The sequence below is a fragment of the Colossoma macropomum genome, unplaced genomic scaffold, assembly GCF_904425465.1.
Source record: "Colossoma macropomum unplaced genomic scaffold, Colossoma_macropomum, whole genome shotgun sequence".
Classification (NCBI taxonomy): Eukaryota; Metazoa; Chordata; class Actinopteri; order Characiformes; family Serrasalmidae; genus Colossoma; species Colossoma macropomum.
In genome coordinates, this window is record NW_023495351.1 from 531,488 (window position 1) to 553,651 (window position 22,164).

At 38.0% G+C, this 22,164-nt stretch overlaps 1 protein-coding gene and 1 pseudogene across 1 annotated transcript; both read left to right on the plus strand.

Annotated features, from left to right (window-relative positions):
• Window positions 1-536: 536 nt before the first annotated feature.
• Window positions 537-9,060, plus strand: LOC118801855 (G-protein coupled receptor family C group 6 member A-like). Its single transcript, XM_036562247.1, has 6 exons — window positions 537-741; window positions 842-1,133; window positions 3,246-4,043; window positions 4,756-4,959; window positions 5,252-5,369; window positions 7,832-9,060. Exons 1-6 carry the CDS (start codon window positions 539-541, stop codon window positions 8,968-8,970), a joined length of 2,754 nt encoding a protein of 917 aa, XP_036418140.1. The 5' UTR covers window positions 537-538; the 3' UTR covers window positions 8,971-9,060.
• Window positions 9,061-11,593: 2,533 nt separating this feature from the next.
• On the plus strand, window positions 11,594-16,363 carry LOC118801864 (annotated as a pseudogene).
• The last annotated feature ends 5,801 nt before the right edge of the window (window positions 16,364-22,164 follow it).

A 22,164-nucleotide genomic window follows, 5' to 3' on the forward strand; every position in this document is an offset into this window, starting at 1 on the left:
GTTCTTTGTACAGTCTTTGTACTTTTTCAATTAAATATAGGGTTTAAATGATTTGCACATCATTGCATTCTGTTTTTATTTTCATGTTGCCCAGCGTCCCAACTTTTTTGGAAATAGGACTGTAAATAGGAATATGTTTGTTACATTTCGTCCAAAGAAATTTCTAGAGGTGCCAATAACTGTGGCACATGTGGTTTGTTAAAAAGATATTGTTTGGAAAGGTTTTTTTGTTGTCTTAGACGAAATTCACTTGAAAATCACATTTTCAGTGAGAGAGTGGTTTTATGACATTCGTTTACCTATCTTTACCAAGAGTGCTAATCATTTTGGAGCTGACTTTATGTCCATAGCATGCAGAGATCTTAACCAACACTAATAATAGTATATTCCGCAGCTTTTCATGCCATGCTTATCAGGCCATCTTCAGATGGCTGGTTTCTGGTATTTGCTGTGTGTTTCCTGTTCTCCCACATTCTTTCAATTTTTTGTGTGCCTTTTAGTTCTTCACTAGATACATGTTCAACCACATATTCACAACATGGCTCCCTGTTTGTTTCATCGGTCTCTTTGTGCGTTGTGTGTGGCTGTGATGTTGGGGCTGGGTGCCCGCTGTGATCATACTGAGCCCCCATGTGGGGCGTATGCACCTGGAGACATCATCCTTGGGATTTTGGCATCGGTTCACTCCAAAGTAAAAGATCTTCCAGCACGGATTCGTCCAGATCAGTATACCTGCACTGAGTGAGTATATGGGATTAGTGTCCTTTTAAAAATAGTAATGTCACTTACCGCTTCACACTTTTTTATTACTGTAACCTACTCTCTTTGTCCCTTTTTTCAGTTTTGATTTAATACCATTTGTACAGTCGTTAGCTGCAATCCACACCATCGAAACTATCAATGACTCTGGATTTCTTCCTGGGATTCGGCTTGGATATCTGATGTGTGATTCTTGTGTATACGCTACCAAAGCCTTGCATTGTGTGGAGCAAATGCTTGCTGTGAATGGATCATTTCCAGTCCTCTCTAACTACTCAGACTTTACATCATCTGTGAAGGCATTCTTGGGAGAAAGATACTCTGAATTGTCTATTCCTGTGGCCAAATTCTTGAGTCTCTATATGATTCCTCAGGTAATATAATACTGGCTTGCATTCTAAATGGGTACCCTTTGAAAAAGTTGTGCTGTTAAAGGGATACTGCAATATAGTAAAGTTGTCATGGTTAAAAACTCTTTCTTAATGAATTAGTGATTAGTTGGTAATGATAATCAGGGTACCCTATTAAAGAATACGGTTTTGTTTAACTACAAGGGGGTCAGTGCATAGGTTCCTCCAAAGAATATTTACAGCTAGATGAATATTTAAGGACTCACTGTAAAACTACAAATGTTTGCATACTTATATAGTGAATGTTACTGCGTTAAACACTACTATATAATGATATGAGGGGCCAAGCAGAGGACATGGATCAGGATTTTTAACCGAACTATAGCAGCAAATGAGCAGAACATAATAAACTACACCATGTTACATAGTTAGATTGGCGTCTATCAAAATATAATAAATGTTTCCAGATTCAATCAGTCAACCATGTCATGTCAATGTTAATATACAAACAATTCTTAAAAACAAACAATGATCGTTGCACTGAAACAGACACAATGAGCTAACTTGTTACCACAAAGCATACTCTCAATATCACGCGAGGTTTTAAGTTGAAACGGACTGCAAATCCTTCAGTTTGAGTGGTTAGAAGGTTAAACTACTTCAACAAGAGAAAGACAGAAAAACAAAGAGAGAGATTTTTTTTTTTCATTAAAACTTTGTCTGCTTAAAAATGTTACTGCCTAGCCAGTGTGGTAAAAGCAGTTAATACATGAAATTAATATCCATTTCAAGTAAATAAATATTTGGATGTTCAGCAAAGACTAAAAATGCCAGCTAAAAGCTTCTAAGCCTGCAATAGTTTTTCTTCATACAGTTGGCTAAGTCAAAATAGATCATATTACCAGCTAAACTGCAAATGAAATGGCTTGCCTTTGAGCAGACATAGACATCATTTATTATGGTGTCTGTGTTCAGCTGATGCTGCTGTTTACACACAAATCTAAAGCAGAAGTTTATTAGATTTGTTTTTGTGTTTGGAATTGTGTAGGAAACAGCTTCCAATCTGTCAGGCTATCAGGAGTCTCCCAAGCATATCTTATCACCATATCTAGAGTTTTACATTCAAAATACAGTTAGAGGAGTATTCTAGAACTTTTGTTATGATTATTTAATATACTTCCAGTTCATATATCCACTTTTTATTTACACACATAATATCTTTTAACATTGTATTTCTAAAGTATTTCTAGGCATAAATAAAAACGTTTAATACGTAAAATGAAATTGACAGGTAAAAGAGTGTTCAGACACTATGTTAAAACTATAAATGTAAAGGTTACATAAAAATAAATCAACCAGATAAATAACTAAACCAAATTTCCAACTAGTCTTGTGTCAAAAAAATCAAGAGAGCTCCTTAAGTAAGTCTGACCCCCGGGTGTTCAGAATTGCCCTGATTGAGATTTTGAGGCTGCTATCTGCCTCCCTCTGGTGGCAGCATGAGCTCTTGCCTGTATCACAGACATTAAGCAATGAGGAGGTGCTCAAGCCCCCATCCATTCCTTTTGCACATAGTGTGTGATATGTGTCACACAGGATTATGTGACTGTATTCCTAGTTGGAAAAAAACTCTATGTAGTTTGTTATTGTATAGTTAAGTAATTTTTTATTGTTTGAGCTTTAATTAAAAACTCAATAGTTCTTATTAATTTGATTGATAGAAACAGCCCTACAATAGTCACAAAATAATGTATAACATTATTTCATGGAGCTTACATCAATGCATCAATGTTAGACGGATTGTGAATATAGCTTAATATAAATCTTAATGGATTGGCCTTTATACCACCCCGGACACTCAACAAAAGAATAACAACTAAAACAAGGAAAGACAACAAATCTCAACAGAGCACAAACTGCTTCAAATGTAGTGCATAACTCAGAGCTGATTTGAGAAAAAAACTTTTTTGTACTGCTTTTGTACTGGTAGTGCTGCATACATTTGTATTTCAGCGTTTTTATCTGTATTATACTTTTATGTAGCAATTTTACAAATGAATGATAACTGTAAATTACATAAACATGACTATCAGTTAGATATACTGTAATGTACACATTTTATTTTTCTTTTAACAGATCAGCTGCACATCTTCTTCACCAGCATTAAGTGACAAATCACGTTATGCATCCTTTTTCCGTGTCATTCCAAGTGATGTATACCAGACAAAGGCTTTGGCAAAGCTCATGAAGTACTTTAACTGGGACTGGGTTGGAGTGGTGACCCTTGATGATGACTATGGAAAACCTGCCCTGGAGAAATTTCTGATCGATTCAGGAAAAGAACAAATATGTGTGGAGTTCCAGGAAGTGGTGCCAAACTACCTAGGTTCCACAAATATTGAACAGCGTATCAAAGAGGTGGCTGAGAAAATCCAAAACTCCACTGCCAAAGTTGTGCTGCTCATTTTGAGACCAGAACATGTGGCGATGCTCTTTAAAGAGCTGATTAAGACAAATACTACTCGAATCTGGATCGCCAGTGATGCCTGGTCTACAACACGCTTTGTAATGAAGATGAAGGACATTAACAAGGTGGGAGACATCTTTGGCTTTACCTTCCTCACCGGGAAGATCCCAGGTTTTGAAGACTATCTCAAGAATCTGAGGCTAGCCCCAGGAGAGAGGAATGATTTCATTAAGGAGTACAAGCAAATGAGGTTCAACTGCAGTCAGCAATCAGTACACACATCCCCTTTGGCCTGTAGTGTGACAGACCCCCAGGAGGCGAACGATGACTACCTGCTCCATGCTGTGGACCTGACGGAGGCCTACAATCAGAGAATAGCAGTGTATGCTGTAGCTCATGCCATCAGGAAACTTCTTAAATGTAATGACACTGCTTGTTCTGGAGATGTAAACCTACTGCCATGGCAGGTAAAATTTCTATGTTAATAGTTAGGATGTTTATTCAGAGGAATTTTGATAATCTGATTTATGGAAAGATGAATAACTGAATGGCTATTCAGTTAACTAACTCATAATGCACATGGTAACTGATTATTATATTATTATATCAGGCTGTGTGCTTGGCAGGGTGGTGAATTCAGTGATCCAAAAGGAAATTTAGCAGCATCTTGAAGCATATTATTATTTAACAGTAGTTTAGGGAAATATTGTACCCACCTCAGGTACACACTCAGAAAAGGGGTAATTTACAGGTATACGTTTGTCCTCCAAGATACAATGTCATCTAAAATAGTTGGCCTTGCTGGAGGTACAACCACAGTACCTTAGACATCTTTAACAATGAATGCTGGCTATGGGATTGGAAAGACATTCAGTTTTAGTAGCAAAATGAAAAATATAATCACAAATATGAGCAAATAATTGCCACACATAAAAGTCCAAACATTTACTAAGTCTTTCTTGTTTTTTTTTTTTCATATGTAATTATTAATTATATTTTAAGATTAAAAACAATAGTCAGTCTAGGGTTCAAAATGTTAACAGCTTTTGTTAAAACAACTTTTCACTGTAAAATTGCTACATAAAAGAGAGCAAAGAGAAGCAAACCGAAAATACACCTTTACAACAAAGGTGTGTTTATATGACACGAGCAGAAATCATTTTCATTTTTGTTTTTCAGCTTGTGAGCATTCTTCGTGAAATTAATTTTACCTTGGACAACAAGACATATTCCTTTGATGAATATGGTGATTTTAAGAATGCTTACGACCTCATTAGCTGGAAAATGAACGGTGATGAAAGAGTACCTGAGGTGGTGGGACAATTCCTCATAAAGAATGAAGAAGTTGAAGTCAATGACAGCAAAATCCCATGGAACAATACGGTAAGATAAATACTTTCTGTTCCACAGTGTAGAATACTGGCTGTACGGGAACATTTTGCTATACTATTTATAGGTAGTTACATAATAAATTTTCATTATGTTGGTCAGTTACATAGAAAAAATCGAACAGAAATTTTATGTAAATTATAAGTTTATAATCTTTGTCATTTGTTGTAACTGCGACAGGTTAGGCATTTGTCCCTTTTTGTCATTTTGTGTATAATTATGTATGTGTATAATTATAAATGCATGTTATACATTTAACCAAATAAACTTCTCTCTTTACATCTAGGTGCCCTTGTCTAGGTGTTCAGTGACTTGTCTCCCAGGCACAGAGAAGAACATATCAACCATCTCCTGTTGTTATACCTGTGCTAACTGTAGTGAGGGATACTATTCTAATAAAACGGGTGAGTTAAATAGTTCTTTTTGTAAAATAAGTTCCTTGGGGGAAAGCTAGTTATTCCTTAACCACAGTTGGGCTCTATCACTTAAACCTGAGAACACATTCAGTGGTCACTGATATCTGTGCCTAGAGTCCATAGAATTGGCCTTTCATTTATGGGCTTGGAAAGATGTCATACTTCCTACTGATATTGAGCAGTGGTAGCCTAAGGGTAATGGGTCTCCATTAGATCTTATAGACTGGGTAAAGCACTGAGCTCTACTGTGATCAGCTGCTCTGTGTTGCATGGGCTGCAGTTTCATATGATCTCAGAACTTGGTCCTAAATGCTTCCATATTGTACAGTGAGCAGTGCTGACTGTATCTAATAAGCAACACAGCAGCTGTTTAGGGTACTGCAGTCTAAGATGCTCAAGTGAGGAGAAAAAAACTCAACTGGTTAATCATGTCTCAAAGAGAACATATGCCTTTGAAGCTGAAAAACAGAAAAGAAAAAGAGACAATGTAAATGGCCATTTGTTCAGTGTAATACAGCATCATCTTGTGTCTGCAGGATGTGAGCAGATGTGATGCCGCTAAGCAATTCAAAATTAGGTACTCCTGATTGTCAGAACACATTATGTTGAAACTACCTAGCAGTTAGCGATTTATGCTATGCTAGCTACCAAATTTTAATTCAGTACAGACTCATCTTAATATAAATACTTCATCCAGATAAGCTATCAAAATATCCTAATTATTATATTAAAGCTGAAAATATTTTCTGATAAGGACATTTCTTACTTGAATTTTCCTGTTTCACCTTAAATGGTGCAGCATTATTATTATAATGCCTGCTGCACCATTTAAGGTGGAACAGGAAAATTAGAATAAGAAGCTGGCAAATTTAACTTTGCCGTTTTAATGCTGGTAGCATTTTTGATAGGGTGATTTAGGCTATTAAAATATCCTACCTACAGTTGTATGTAGAAAACTATATATATGCACCATGGTAGGACATTTCAACAAGGTAGCACAATTTGTCACAACACCGGGAGGGTTCACTAAGGACGCAGACACAGCAACCTCTTTACTAAAGCAAACATGCTGCAGTAATTTAGATTTATAGAATCTTGTATTTGTGTTTCATGAGGTTGCATTTGTTTCCCCCTTTACAAGCAACTACCACTTTACAAATATTGCATTTAGATTCATTTTCATTAAAATTCTGAAGTGAGCCCACACTTTTGAAAGTCTTACCCTTTCAGACATGACTGGAGAGCACAGAATGATGCTCAAAATGGTTAAGGTAGTCAGCGGCATGCAAATGCTTTCGTTTTGGTTAGTGTTACTCATCACTGCGATGCTCAGTGCACACATTTTGTGGAATTAGATTATGTCTCAACATATGTGAACCAGAGACGTAATATCTGTTTATCTAACAGTGTAATGTATTATTATGTGATATTAAGTGAGGTGTCCATTTTGGTAACCATTCAAACTATATACAGACCTAGATAATCTGAGACTGCCTTCCTGAGGAGTTTGCTGTGTTCAGTCATTGAGCTTTTGTTTTTTTAAGATAATTGAAATAATATGAATATGTTTTTTATATAGCACCTTTCCAAATCTCAATGTCATTTTACAGAGCATCAATAACAATATATAGTTTATGCATTATATTAAACATTTTCTGTTTACATTTTTATAAGTAATAATATTGTAGATTTCACAGTGTTCATCAAGGTGTTATTGGCAGTACTTGTCTTGTTGTTTTGGTTTGTTTGCTACCCTGGTCTTGACTTTGCTTTTGTGATTACAACCTTTGTTATTAAACTGTAATTAATCTAGATTTAGACACTGAGTGTGTTAATAATGCAGGTTTAGATACACAAACTGTGATTAATCCAGTCTTAGATACTCAAGCTGTGATTATTCCATGTTTAAAACTCAGGCTGTGATTAATCCAGTTATAGCCATTCAGGCTGTGATTAATCCAGGTTTAAACACTCAGCCTGTGATTAATTCAGAATTAGACACTCGGGTTGTGATTAATCCATGTTTAGACACCCAAGCTGTGATTAATCCAGGTTTAGACACTCAGGCTGTGATTAATCCAGGTTTAGACACTCAAACTGTGATTAATCCAGGTTTAGACACTCAAGATGTGATTAATCCAGTATGGATTATTAAAGAGCATGAGCATGAATTTGAAGTCCTTTCAGAAATCAATCACACAGATTTGTGTGATTGATTTGAAGGAAAGATTCATCTTCTGCTTCTTGAAGATAACATTCCTTATGAAAAGGACCTGTATTTTCCAAGATTTTATGAGACCATTGGGCCAAAAAAGCTTGTCCACCCCTGTGGTAGTTTGTCTCACATATTATGTAACGACTGACCTAATATTAAATATTGGATAAAACTCAGATTACATTTCTGTCTACTTTCCCCTCGTGAACACATATTGCTTTCTTTTTCTCCACAGATCAACTTGCCTGTAAAAAATGTCCAGAAGGCTCTTGGTCTCTTCCAGGGTCGAGAGAATGTCAGAAATGGAATATTTTGTTTTTGGAGTGGTCTTCAGCTTATTCCATTGTAGTGATGATTGGAACAGTAATAGGTGCACTACTGCTGGTGTTCTCATTTATCTTTTTCATTCTACACAGAGAAAAACCCATCATAAAGGACATCTTAGTCACTTCATGTCTGATGAAATTTGGCCTGATGGTGAGTTTTGGAGGTGTAATTCTTTTCTTAGGCAGCCCAAACATCCATATTTGCAGAGCTCAACAGACCATGTATGGTCTTGGGTTCACTCTCTGTGTGTCCTGCATTCTGGTTAAGGCCCTTCACATATTCTTAGAGTTAATGTCCTCTAATCCTGCAAAGCAGCGCAAACTAAGAAAGTTTGATAAGCCCTTTGTCATCATAGGAATCCTCACTGTTATTCAAGCTCTCATCTGTATCTTCTGGATGGTATTTGATCCTGTTAATGTTGAGGAGACACAATCAAAAACTCAGTTACTTACTCTGAACCGTCTGTGCACTCAGGGGTCTCTGTATGGCTTTGGTGCGATGCATGTCTACATTGCTTTACTAGCTGTGCTAAGTTTTGGACTGGCCTTCAAGGGGAGAGACAATGAGACTGATCCTATAGTCTTCAGCATGCTCATCCATCTGTTTGCCTGGCTTTGCTTTATTCCAGTCTTTATCACTCAATATGAATCACGCCCCATCGTCCAGATCTCTGGCATTATGGTCTCAAACTATGGAGTCATCTTCTGCCACTTTGCCCCAAAATGGTTTAAGATCCTCTCAGAAAAGTCTGAAACAAAGAAGGCAGTAAAACCACCAGTTGAGTCTCTTACAATGGACTCAGACTCCGGAGTGGTTTGTGGGACCTCAAGCGAGACAGCATCAATACCCAGCACACCACAGAGCCGATTCAGCATTGCAGAATCGGAAATGTCCAACTGGGATGGTAACAGCCTGCATCTCTCAGAAGCCAGTATTGCCTCATTTAGGCATCGGAGACTAAAAAGTTGGAGATCAAGAAGTCTGAGACCAATAAGTCTGAGACCAAGAAGTCTGAGACCAAGAAGCCAGACACTAATGAATCTATAAGCCTGTTCGTGTTGAATTAATTTGTTCATCTGTAATAAAATCTGTAGTAAAATTCTTACCTGTCTTACCAGTGATAAATTTACCACAGACCAAGTTTCAACACGTTTCTTAGGTGCTGAACTTTCTACAAACCCAGATGTTTTCATTACACATGGCCATATCAAAACTACAAAAGTTGATATTGTGCATACGAGAATATAAAGTTATACCTGTAGCTGCCATTATAATCACCCCTTTACTTTCTTTCTCCTTCTGCTGATGTTCTCCCAGTATATAGAGGATAGAGAGACCCAGACCAAGACTAAAGGCTGAAAGACTTTTTTAAATCATCTGTTGCTTTGCTATTTGAAAAGTGTCTAATATGGATACACACGCTAGAAGACTGCAGCAAGTAGCAGTGGGCAAAAAACTTTTTTTTGGAGAATCAGGCAGATGTGCCTGGACACAATTCAAATTGCCAAGCTACCACTTGTTTATTTTATAAATTTAATGTTTCATTTTTGTTTATTTAAGCAACTTGTTATGTTTGTTGTGTCTTTGCTGTCATTTTAATCTTACCATAATCCTGCTTAATTTTAAGAAGTTGTTGGCTTCTGTTTAATGTGAGCTCGTCGTACGGAATTTGTCAGACCCAGGCTGCCTTGTCTCTACACATATTTGAAAGAAAAAATACTAATCTGTCATTTTTATTTGGTCTACAGAAAACAAATCTGTATGCTATATAAAAAACTGTATTCTGTATTGCTTTGTATACTTCTGATAAATGTTTGGCCAATTTGTCTCACCAAAAACACTGACAGAAACTGAGACAAACTGATCTATTTGCCTGTTTTCTGTCAGACAGAACCCACTGCTCTGTGGAGAATCAGTCTACATTGATTAAGCAGGCGAACCCTGTGTTTTTAGTGTTATTATTTATTAATGTATTATTATGTACAATGTACAAGTTATTTACATGTTTTTTTTTTAGCATGATCTGTTAGGACAGGCATGTGTGAAACTGAATGGGCACTGTAGTGTCTTTTTTTTATTTTTGTACTATACATTTGTAAGACCTTTTATAAATAAAATAAAAACTGTGAAAACTGTGACCAGTAGCTGTTTTTTTCTAACTGTTACAAACGTGATAAGCATTAACACAGATGGACCTAACAACTCCCAAACAACTTCCACAACCCCTAGAGCAGGGTTTCCCAAATTTGTTAAAGTGGAATATTTGTGGTGGGCCAAGGAGGAAAAAGAAAATCATATCCAAAAGAGGTATGTTGGTTTCAAATAAAATTTTTGAAAATGATTTTTTTAACTACACTTTTGTAACTAAAATCTATGAGTAGCTCAGCATTTTCACAATGCGATCACATGATCCAGTTATCTATTTATAATTCCCTCCTCCATTGCCAAATAATTTTAACAAATGCACAGAATTGAGAGAAGTTTCCACTTTCAAAATAACAGAAATGGAAGATCAGAAAAATATGAGATGACAAAAATACTTAAACAATAGAGCAGCAAAAATAGAAAGTTGTTGTGGAAAACTGTTGATTGCTTTTGATAACTTAATTGGGTTTAAACAGTAGTTCCAGATAGCTGCTAAAGTGTTGCTAAGATGTTGCTATGGTATTCCAAGTGGTTGCTAGGGTGTTGCTAGGCCATTGCTATAGTATCCCATGTGATTGCTAAGGTGTGTATATATAATGTGTGCAGTATGTGTGTGCATCTGTGTGTAAAGTCTCTCAATATTCTGGCATTCATTGCTTTGGGAAAAATAAATCATATTTTTAAAGGTTTCCTAATTTATTTTTTTTATAAATGACTATTATACCACTACAATACATTTACTGTCAACTTTGGTCAGTATCTGATGAGACCAAGAACATGTGAAAATGCCTGAAAATGTGTTAAAATAATATACAGAATAATACATTTTAGGGTAACGCTTTTTTTGGAGTGGTTCTTTGTAGATAATTTAACCAACTCTTAACAGATTATCAGTAACACAACAACATATCAATGAAGTAGCAATAGTGAGGCATCTAAATACACTGAAGTAAATATCTTGTAGATGTTCTGTTTATATGTTACTTACATTAAGTAGATGTATTGTTAATATGTTACTTCCATTATGCAAAACCTAACCTTACCCAGTCTTACCAAAAACCTAACCCTAACCCTGGCCTTAATCCTAACCCTAACCTTAACCTCAACCCACAACCTAATCCTAACCCTCACCCTGGCCCTATTTCTAAACCTAACCTTAACCTCAATCCTAACTTAATCCTGATCCTCATACGTTTTTGACATGTTACTGAGAGTCTGTTGAATGTTTGTTTTATCTAAAAGGACCACGCAAAATAAAGCGTCACCGAGATTTAAAACCAGCACAAGCTTGATTGCACGGTGCTGCTGTCCCTTCTCTTCCGTGTTTTCAGTTTCAGTTTTTCAACAGCGTCAGTGAATCTGTCCAACTTCAAAACATCCAGTGACGTTAGCTTAATTAGTACATGTGAAACTGTAAGGTATATCACTCTTATTTGTTATGTATGGCATTAAATACTGGACAAAGAATAAAGGTCGTAATAATACCCACATTGTAGAAGCAGTGTAATTTAAAAATAATCTCAAGATGAGACTGATGGAGATTTATGGTGAATATGTTGCATATAGTCTTTGAAATAAGAGTTCTATATAGCACCAAAGAGGGTTCTTCTGTTATTTCAAGCTTGACATTCCAACAATACCAGAACTCCTTTTGATGCCATATAGAACCATATTCAGAAATATACAATAGATTCTCCATGAATCCAAAGAAACATTTTACCAGGCAAAAAACCTTTCAAATGAAATGATTCTTTGAATGTTCATGGTTCTACGTATAACCATTGTCCTTACTAAATAACCTCTGAAGATCGTTCATTCTCCAAAATGATGACTTTTCAGGAAAAGGAAAAAACCTACTTTACTCTTAATGTAAGTCAGTAGAACCACACTTGTTTTCTAAGTCATTGAGGGCCGTTTCATTTGGTCCATTCATCATGGAATTGACACACAATGTAAAGGCATTTTAAAATTATTTCAAAAACTCAAAAATGATAGATACAAGGTTTTTTTCCGACAACAGAGATATATAAATATATACACACACAAAAAAGCTACCCCACACTGGAATTGTGAAAGTGATGCAACAAATATTCTCTTCAGACAATTTTCAGACAGAAACAAAAATAAAGTGAAACTTGGACTCAGGAGCAGGCTTTCAACTTTTTTTCCCCATCTTACTCTTGACGGCTTCTATAGACAAGCAAACAATCCAAAAGGCAGAGCTGCGTAAATAGTGTCATTTCTGGGTTGTTCATTCTCAGTTGGCAATTTCTCGTGTCACCTTTAGGTAAAACAGACTCTGCCCTTACTGTGTGATTCCTTTCCTCCCACATTCTCCCTCTTAATGGTCTAAGTTTGCATGACATTCCTCATCAGAACATTCATTGTGTCTTTGTGTGTTCTGTTTACCTGCATATTGCTGTCTTTCTCTAAGAACATGCAACCGGAACACTGAATTAAGCTCCACCATAAATTTCTATTCCTTCACTCCAGTGTCAGACAGTGAGTTCTCAATATGAGGTCCATATTGAGTCCATGTATGGGGCATATGCACCTGGGGACATTGTCATTGGGATTCTGAGCTCAGTTCACACTGACATAAAAGATCTTCAGCCTTGGATCCTTCCAGATACGTCTGTCTGTATAAAGTGAGTATTAGGAGTTTCCTTGGTTGTATCAAATTGCTTTAAAACAATATCCTCACATAATTACCTCTACGTATTAAAACCACACTCTCATTCTAACTAATGTTCTTTGTCTCTTTATTTCAGCTTTGATCTATTAACATCTTTAGCTTCAATTCACACAATTGAAATGATCAATGACTCCAGATTCAGCTTGGATATCTGATGTGTGATCCGTGTGCATATGCAACCAAAGCCTTACAGTGTGTGGCGGACATGCTGGCTGTTAATGGGTCACTTACAGTCCTCTCTGACTTTTCAAAATTCAGTCCACCTGTGAAAGCCTTTTTAGGCGAGAGATACACTGAAACATCTATTCCTGCTGCCAAACTGATTAGCCTGTACAAGATTCCCCACGTAATACTGAGTAAACGTCATTATTATATGTATTTCTATATAAATTCATGCAAGTCATTTTCTTCACTTGTCGTTTTACCTCATTTTATTTTTTTGATCATTTTATTTTAATTGTGTTCCTATTTCTGCTTTTGTTGTGTTTTTGTTTTTTATTACTCAATTTTACTCTTCACTTTGAGCTTACACCAAATTAGTGCCACAGTATTGCTGTTGACAATCACAGTAGTTCATTTAATTTTTTTTTTTTTTGGAATTTTCACAAGCACTTTATATAAAAAGATCTTAACAATTAAATTTAGGGCAAAAAAGGGTCAGTTTTGGGTTGGTTGTTGATTACAGCTTTTTTCACTCACACATACAAAACTAGTTCAGTTTTTTCTTTCTTAATATTATTTTACATGTACTCTAAAAGAATCAGTTCAAATTTATATGTCATAACTTGCCTTTTACAGGTAGCTTTGTTCATCCTCTGCAGCAGCCCTAAGTGACAAGTTACGCTATACATCCTTCTTTCGTGTCATTCCAAGTAACATATACCAGGCGCAGGCATTGGCAAAGCTGATGAGGCACTTTAACTGGGACTGGATTGGGGTTGTGAGCCTTGATGATGATTATGGTAAAGGTATCTATGAGAACTTTGTGCCACATGCAGAGAAAGAGATTCATCCATCCATCCATCAAGTGATACCATACTACATTGATGTGAAACAGCGCATCAAGCAGGTGGCTGATATTATCAGAAACTCCACTGCTAAAGTTGTGGTGCTCTTCCTAAGAATTCAGCAGGTAGAGATGCTCTTTAAAGAGATGATTAAGACAAACACTTCTCGAATCTGGATCGCCAGTAACACATGGTCTATGTCTCGCCTCTTAATGAAGATGAAGGGCATAAACAAGGTGGGAGACATTCTTGGCACTACCTTCATCACAGGGAAGATCCCAGGTTTCGAAGACTACCTCCAGAATCTGAGGCCACGTCCAGGGGCAAGAAATGACTTCATCAGGGAGTACAAACAAATGAGATTTAACTGCAGTCGGTGATTGGAGCACACATCCCCTTTAGCCTGCAATGTGACAGACCCCCAGGAGGTGAATGATGACTACTTACTACATATTGTGGATGTGACGGAGGCCTACAGTCAGAGAGTAGCAGTGTATGCTGTAGCTCATGCCATGAAGAAACTTCTTCAGTGTAATGACACTGCCTGCTCTGGAGATACCAACTTACTGCCGTATAAGGTAAAATTTTGGTGTAATAAGTCTTGCTTGTTGCACATTACTGTTAACCATGAGGCTTATATTTAAAAGTAAAAATGTTCATATATTCATTAAGTTTATCTACAGGGAATACTATTTTCTTTGTAAAGTTTCTACACAGTAAAATTATCACTCATTGTATTAGGTTTGCTGTTACAAACACTAGTATTGAGCATTCAGTGGCTTTCAGTTGCAGTCAGTGTCTTAATTATATTTTTAAATAAAGGAAGGTTTATTCCTCTGCATTTACAGCTTGTGGACATTCTTCGTAAGGTGAACTTCACTTTGGACAATCAGACATACTCCTTCAATGAAAATGGTGAATTTGAGAATGGTTATGACATCATGATGTGGAAACAGAATGGTGATGAAAAAGTATGTGAAGTGGTAGGAAAGTTTCTAATAAAGACTGGAGACATTGAGATCTATAAACACAAAATCCCCTGGACCAACAATACGGTGAGATAAAATAACAAAATGTCTGTACCACAGTGCATTAGCATTACTTAAAGCATTAGTAACCAGAAGCCCTCCTTCATTACATCTAGGTCCCCTAGTCTAGGTGTTCAGTGACATGTCGCCCTGGCACAGGGAAGAACATATCAAATATCCACACCTGTTGTTATACCTGCGCTAACTGTAGTGAGGGACACTATTCCAATGAGTGCGGTGAGTAATTTAATGAACTTTTGTTAAATCTATGCTAACCAGTGGAAGGTGCCTGCTAGCTTACACCGGGGTTATTCTACATGCCTTTTTAAGACCATTTTTCCTGCACCAAACTTTACAGTTGGTACTCTGCATTCAGGTAGTTGTTCTCCTGACTGTTCCAGAGTGCAGTGGTGGTGTACTTAACATCACTCCAGTTGATGCTGAGCATTGCACACAGTTAGATTGTGTGCAGATGCTAGGCCGCTGTGGTCACCATGGAAACCCAGTTCAGCTTGGTGAACATTTCTTGAGCTGTTGTTGCTTCTAAAGCCGAAACTCAGTATTGAAATTCTTTTCTGTGAGCTGTTGTTGCTGCTAGACATCTATACTTCATAAAAACAGCATTTACAATTGATTGGGTGGACTTCCGGTTAGGAATGCATTCCGTGTACACGTGTGTTGGCACTGCTCCCGTAGCTACACATTAATATACTTTTACTTTTGCGACAACAGAGTTATTATCTTGTTGAAAATTCCCCGACTTATTTGGATTAGAGTTAGTCTGATGTTTCAGAGAGAGAAGCCTATTCAAACTGCATCCACCACGGCTCGCTTACAATCAACTCTGGAGCAGTTGCTAATTGCAGGGGCTAACTCAAGGACTCAACCGGCTCTCGAGCCCATGCAGCGGGCAGCCCCTCCCATGACACAGCGGTACCCCTAGAGAGGCCCAGCTCACCAGCAGCAAACATCATGACTGACTCGACCGACGCTCCGCCTTGGTTCCAGCACTCGAAAACTAGAAAAGTTCTTTGCTTTAGGAGAATACTGTGGCTCTCTCCAGTGCTCTACAGCCCATTGTTGACACTCTGGACTCAATTAAACAAACGCTCAAATCTCATTCGGGGAGCATCAAGGCCCTGGAAGCCTCCACCTCAGATCATAGCGATAGGATTGCTCAACTGGAAAACCAGTGCAGATCTCTCACTGTGGAAAACTCAGTACTGCTTGACAAGCTAGATGACATTGAGAACCAATCCTGTCGCTCAAATTTGAGAGCTATCGGAATCCTGGAGAAGATGGAGGGCGCAGATCCAACAAACTTCACGACGGAGCTGCTGTTGGAGGCGTTCAGCTTGGACTACTTCCAGCATCGGCCCGTCCTGGAAAGGGCGCACTGGCTCAGCCGATCAGTTATGGCGGGCGGCACAAACTCTAACAAGTCGAGGCCCTCGTGCTCTTTCACTCGTTTCAGGACAAGGAATGTGTCCTTAGGAGGAGCAGGGAGTTTTCGAGGTCACAATATCAGATTTTTCCAGGACTATAGCGCGGACCTTTCTCTGTGACGGGCCACCTTTTGCACGGTGGAAGCCACGCTATACAAAGAAGGTATCCGGTTCAGTATGCTCTACCCTGCTCGACTACGTGTTGGACTTGAAAACGGTTTCAAGTTTTTTGAAACTCCGGAGGCAGCCCAGGCCTTTCTGAAAGATCACTACAAAGAGCCACTTTTAGGTCTTGTGAGGTAAAGTAGCTTTATGGTGCTTAATACCAGTGACTTAGTCTTCTTTCCATATTTCACATTCTGTTTAAAAGGAACTTACATTTAGCTACGATAAAAGTTCTCTTAATGCACAAACTGCAGTGTACATGTGAATAAGGTACATTTCTCTAATTTTTCAATTGTTGTTATTTTCATATGGATTGTGCACATATACAACCTTTTATGTTACGTAAGATGTTATTACTTTCACTATCTGTCTTTTTGCTTACATATTCTATGCATATAGTAACTAGGCTTGGCCTTTCTGATAACTTAGTACCTAAGGACAAATAGAACATGCACAAAAGTTTCTGCGGTTAGTAAATACATGTGGACACTTGACCAAGACTGGATCTCAGGGGATTACTTTTTTTTTCTTTTTCTCACTTCCTGTTGTTGCTGGGTACACTTTCCTATTGTATAGGAATATGTGTTGGTATCTGCAGGGGTGGCGGTGTATTTAAAAAGTACATGTGCTTGACGTGTTTTAGGCCAGTCTGTCTGAGGAGTGTTCACTGGAAGTACATTCAAAGTGAGTTTGACTGTTTAGAGGGCTGTTGTTCCCTCATTGGGTCGGGGTGCGTTCTTGTTGAGTGGGTTTTATAATTTCATCCCCTCTTTGCCCCCACTCTCCCCCTTCCCTGCTCCCCCAATGTCATTTTCTTTTTCTTCTCGAGATCGCTATGCTTTCTGTCTTTGTCTATATTGCACGTCTATGCTTTTTATTTACATTTCCTCTCCGTTTCTTCTTCTCATTTAAACAATGGAATTCAACTTAAGTAATCCGGTTAGATTTATCTTCTGGAATGTCAGGGGCCTACAGTCTCAAATTAAAGTTATAAAGGTTTTTAATCATATTAGGTCTCTGAATGCTGATATAATATTTCTTCAAGAAACCCATCTCTCTAACTTGAGCATACCAAACTCCGTAAACCCTGGGTTAGCCAAGTATCTAACTATAATAGTAGATCTAGGGGAGTGGCTATATTGATTAACAAAAGGATACACTTTACACGTTCCAGTATCATATCTGACCAGTAAGGTAGATATGTTATTATAGTGGGCTCACTTTTCCAAACTCAGGTGGTATTAGTTAATATATATGCACCAAATTGGGATGATGTTGATTTTATGAATAGGTTGCTGTCCATCATTCCTGATCTAAATTCGCACAAATTAATTATTGGAGGTGACATTAATAGTGCTATGAATCCCACACTAGATCGGTCAAACATCAACAGTAGCCTCAAAAATGGCATCATCGTTGGCTTTCTTTATTGATTAAAACAGCTGTGTCGATCCATGACGTTAACTTCACCCTTGTTCAAGATCCTTCTTTTTATTCTTAAGTACATTCTTCCTTTTCTCTAATTGATTATTTCTTTCGTCCCTCGCGAGCTCATGCAGTTTGTCACCCAAGCTGAGTACTTGGCGATAGTTATTTCAGACCATGCACCACTGCAGATGGATCTTATCTTCAGTCATTATCAGAAAGATCGCCCTCAGTGGCGTTTTAATCCAACACTACTTTCAGAGGAGAATTTCTGTACAAAGATCTCAGATTCCATTCATTTTTTACACACTAACAAAACTGATTCTGTTTCTAATTCAGTGTTATGGGAGTCACTCAAAGCTGTTATTACTACGCCTCTTATATTAAGAACATCATCAAGAAAAAGTTGGATGAGCTTTCTAGTTCCGTACTATCTTTAGATGGTCAGATTTCTTCCTGTCCCGTTCAAGAATTGATTAAAAATGGCTTGACCTACAAGCAGAATTCAATTTGCTTTCCACAAAATATGTTGAAGTCTTTATTTTACGTTCTCAAGGTTTTTTTTTTATGGGGGTAACAGCGGACGCCTATTAGCACATAAGTTAAGGGGACAGGCTGCGTCTAGACCAATACACCAAATTAGGGACACTCGTTAGAATTTATTGACTCATCCTAAAGACATTAACAAGGTTTTTAAAAATTACTACTCTGCATTATATACTTCAAACAGCCTGGTTAACACTACTGCTTTGCACTTATTTGTAGATGAACTAGTACTCCTGGTTTTAGACCCTATACTGGCTGAAAAGTTGGATTGCCCATTTACTTTAGGGGAAATTTCTGAGGCTATTAGATCCCTATGTAGCGGTAATTCCCCAGGACCAGACAGGTTTGGAATAGAGGTCTTTAAGAAATTTGACAACTGACTGTCGCCTCTTTTGCTGGAGGTATTTAATGAGTCCCTGAGAAAGGATTCTTTGCCCCTTTGCCTGACACAGGCTAATATCTCACTTATTGTTAAATAGGATAAAGATCTCACGTTTTGCAGCTCATATCATCCCATCAGTTTGCTTTGTAATGAGCACAAAATCCTAGCTAAGATTCTGCCCAAACACATTGAGACTGTGCTCCCATCTATTATATCAGAGGACCAAACAGGACTTATCAAAGGGCGGCATTTATTCTCTGACATCTGTAGACTTTTAAATATATTATATACATCTGGTAACTTGCAGATTCCAGAAGCTGTTGTTTCACTAGGCGCAGAGAAGGCCTTCAACTGTATAGAATGGAACTATTTATTTTTAGTTCTTAATCAATTTGGGTTTGGGAATATATTGATTTCGTGGATGAAGTTGCTCTATACTGCTCCATTAGCTTGTATCCATACAAACTCTGTATATTCTGATTATTTTTCTTTACATAGAGGTACACACCAGGGATGCCCCTTATCACCTTTTCTTTTCGCTATGGCCATAGAACCTCTTTCAATTGCTCTTAAATCAGCTCCTGGTATACCAGGAGTCACTCAGTATGGAACTGAAAATAGGGCCTCCCTCTATGCGGACGATCTCTTGATATATGTAACTCACCCCCTTTCTGCCATTCCAGTTATTAATTCCATTTTAGTAGAATTTGGCTCATATTCGGGCTACAAGCTAAACTTCTCCAAAAGCTACTTTTACCCAATTAATGCTGCTGCTTCTATAATTCCACAAACGGAAATCCCCTTTAGGCTTGTGCCTGATGGATTTAAATATCTAGGTGTTAATATTATTCATAAAATATCACTCATTCAGAATGCTAATTTCTCTCCTCTACTTACTAAAATGTGCAGTGACCTCCAGAGGTGGAGTAGCCTTCCCATCTCTCTAGCAGGTAGGGTGCAGTGCATTAAGATGAATGTCCTTCCTAAACTTTAATTTTATTTCAATGTCTTCCTATTTTTCTCCCCAAATCCTTCTTTGTTTCTATAGATAAGGCTGTCACTGGGTTTATTTGGGATGGTCATGACCCCTGTATCAGGAAGGGAATTCTTCGGTGTCCCGTTTTTTTGGTGGCTTGGCCCTCCCTAATTTAATGCATTACTATTTCAAGCCAACATACAAAAATGGCCTGGTGTATGCATGGTGTATCATGGATCCCTTTCTGGTCACCCATCTTCTATTCGTGCCAGTTTCGTAGAATGTTTCACTTTACTGAGGTGTCTGTCTTGAGTCCAATATGTAAAAATCATCTATTTAAGCCTGCAACCCTGGACTCTAGATCTATAAAGTTGGAGGGCAGAGGTATTACCACCTTTAAGGATTTCTTTGATGACACATTTAGCAGTTTCTCCTCAATAGCTTCCAAATTTAATCTTCCTAGAACAGACCTATTCCGATTCTTCCAAGTTCGTCACTGTGCAGAATCCCTTTTTCCCATATTTCTGGAATGTTGCCCAGCTCTTCCCTGGGAGGACTTTTTAACTGTGCGAACTGAGGGAAAGCTTATTTCAATTTTTTATAATAAGATTTTGTCTTTTAATAAGGCAAAGATTTCTGAGGCCAAAACTAAATGGGAGGAGGAGTTGGGTCTTAAGTTGGAGGAGAGATGGTGGACATCCTCTTGCGCAAGTCTAAACATAATGCAACTGAAACTTATCCATAGAGCTCATCTGTGCCATGCTAAATTAGCACAAATCTATCCTGAGGTTAAGCCAACCTGTCCTCGCTGTGACAAGGACCCGGCGACCCTCTTTCATATGTTTTGGTCTTGTCGCAAATTGGGGAGATTCTGGGACTTTGTATACTCTACTCTTTCTACAGTATTTAATAAACATCTGAGTCTCTGCCCTCTACTAGCTATTTTTAATATTTAAATCGGCACTACCCAGTTGAATTCCCAAGAATTGGACTCTTGCTTTTGCTCTGTTATTAGCAAGGTGAAGAATTCTCATCAGCTGGAAGTCTCGCTCTCCTCCCTCACATTCCTTTTGGCGGAGAGATGTGTTTTCTTTTTGCGCCTTGAGAAGATCAAGTTTAGTTTGAGGGGTTCCGTGGACAACTTTTATAGGTGCTGGTCACCTTTCATCACCTTTTTCAGGTCCCTCCCGCAGCTTCCTGCGGAGGACTTGGGTAATTCCCCCTCTTGAACTCACTATAATCCCACCCCCTCCCTTTCTTTCAGTTTTTTTTATTAATTGATTATTTCATTTATTTATGTTAGTCATTTATTTATTCATGTTATTTTATTTGCATATTGATTCATGATTATATGGCTTGATTTTGTAATTGTTGTTTTAGTACTTTTTCTGTTTGGAAATCGTTTTCCTTTGAATTTGTGTTGTAAAACAACAATTGATTGGGGCAGCTCTAGCACACCTGAAATTTGATGAACTAACTTGTTGGAAAGGAGGTATCTTATGACAGTGCCACATTGAAAGTCACTGAGCGCTTCATTTTACCTTTTACTGCCAGTGTTTCTCCACAGACACTCTATGGCCTCTTTTCCACTGCAGGGCTGAATGGTTCTGAGCACGGAGGGTAACCGTTCCCGTAGCCTTTGGTGGGATGATGTAACAACATAGCTGATTGGTTCTATGTTTATATCTGTATTGTGCCACAGCATCCTGCTGCACTATTTCAAACCTGAAAGCATGCAAATAAATTTAGTTTGCTTAAATAAATGAAAACAGTGCATGATTTGAAATCCACCATTCAATAAACATCAGAGCTTCAATCTAAAACCAATTTCTAAATGTTAAACGGCACTGCCAACCAGCTAGAAGAGAGTAGCTGGTTAGCGTTTACTTAGCTAGCATGTTGCCAGCGCTGCTCACCACAGAACAGATTCGATTCTGACTAACAAAAGCTTTACTGACAAACATTTAGATGTTAATGACTCATATCTGAGGAAGTGAACTCGAGTGGCTGATGTTAGCGGGACAGAAAGCTTTTCTCTGGTGTCTGAAGCTGGAGCCTCCTAGCTAAGCTAAGGCTAGCCGGCTCTTCTCTCCTAGCTAACTTAACTAAAGAGATCCAAACAACACAGTGCAGGTTTGATTCAACTAACTGCTCTGCTGTCACAAATATAGATAATAAAAACTCTGACTCTGTTAGAACTTTAAGTTGTAGCCTGCTAGGCTAAGCTAGTGCGAGTGCATTGTGCCTCCCACTGCAGTTCCTGCTTGGTTCTAGTGAACCGATGCTTAAAAACACCCGCTTAGATCAAGAAGAGATCTCATTTAAAATATTCCTATCCTCTGGGGATGTGGTTATCCAGCTACAGGTAAAACCCACTGCAGTACAGGCTGTTTCAGTAACAGATGCTCAAATACCACCCGTTTAGAG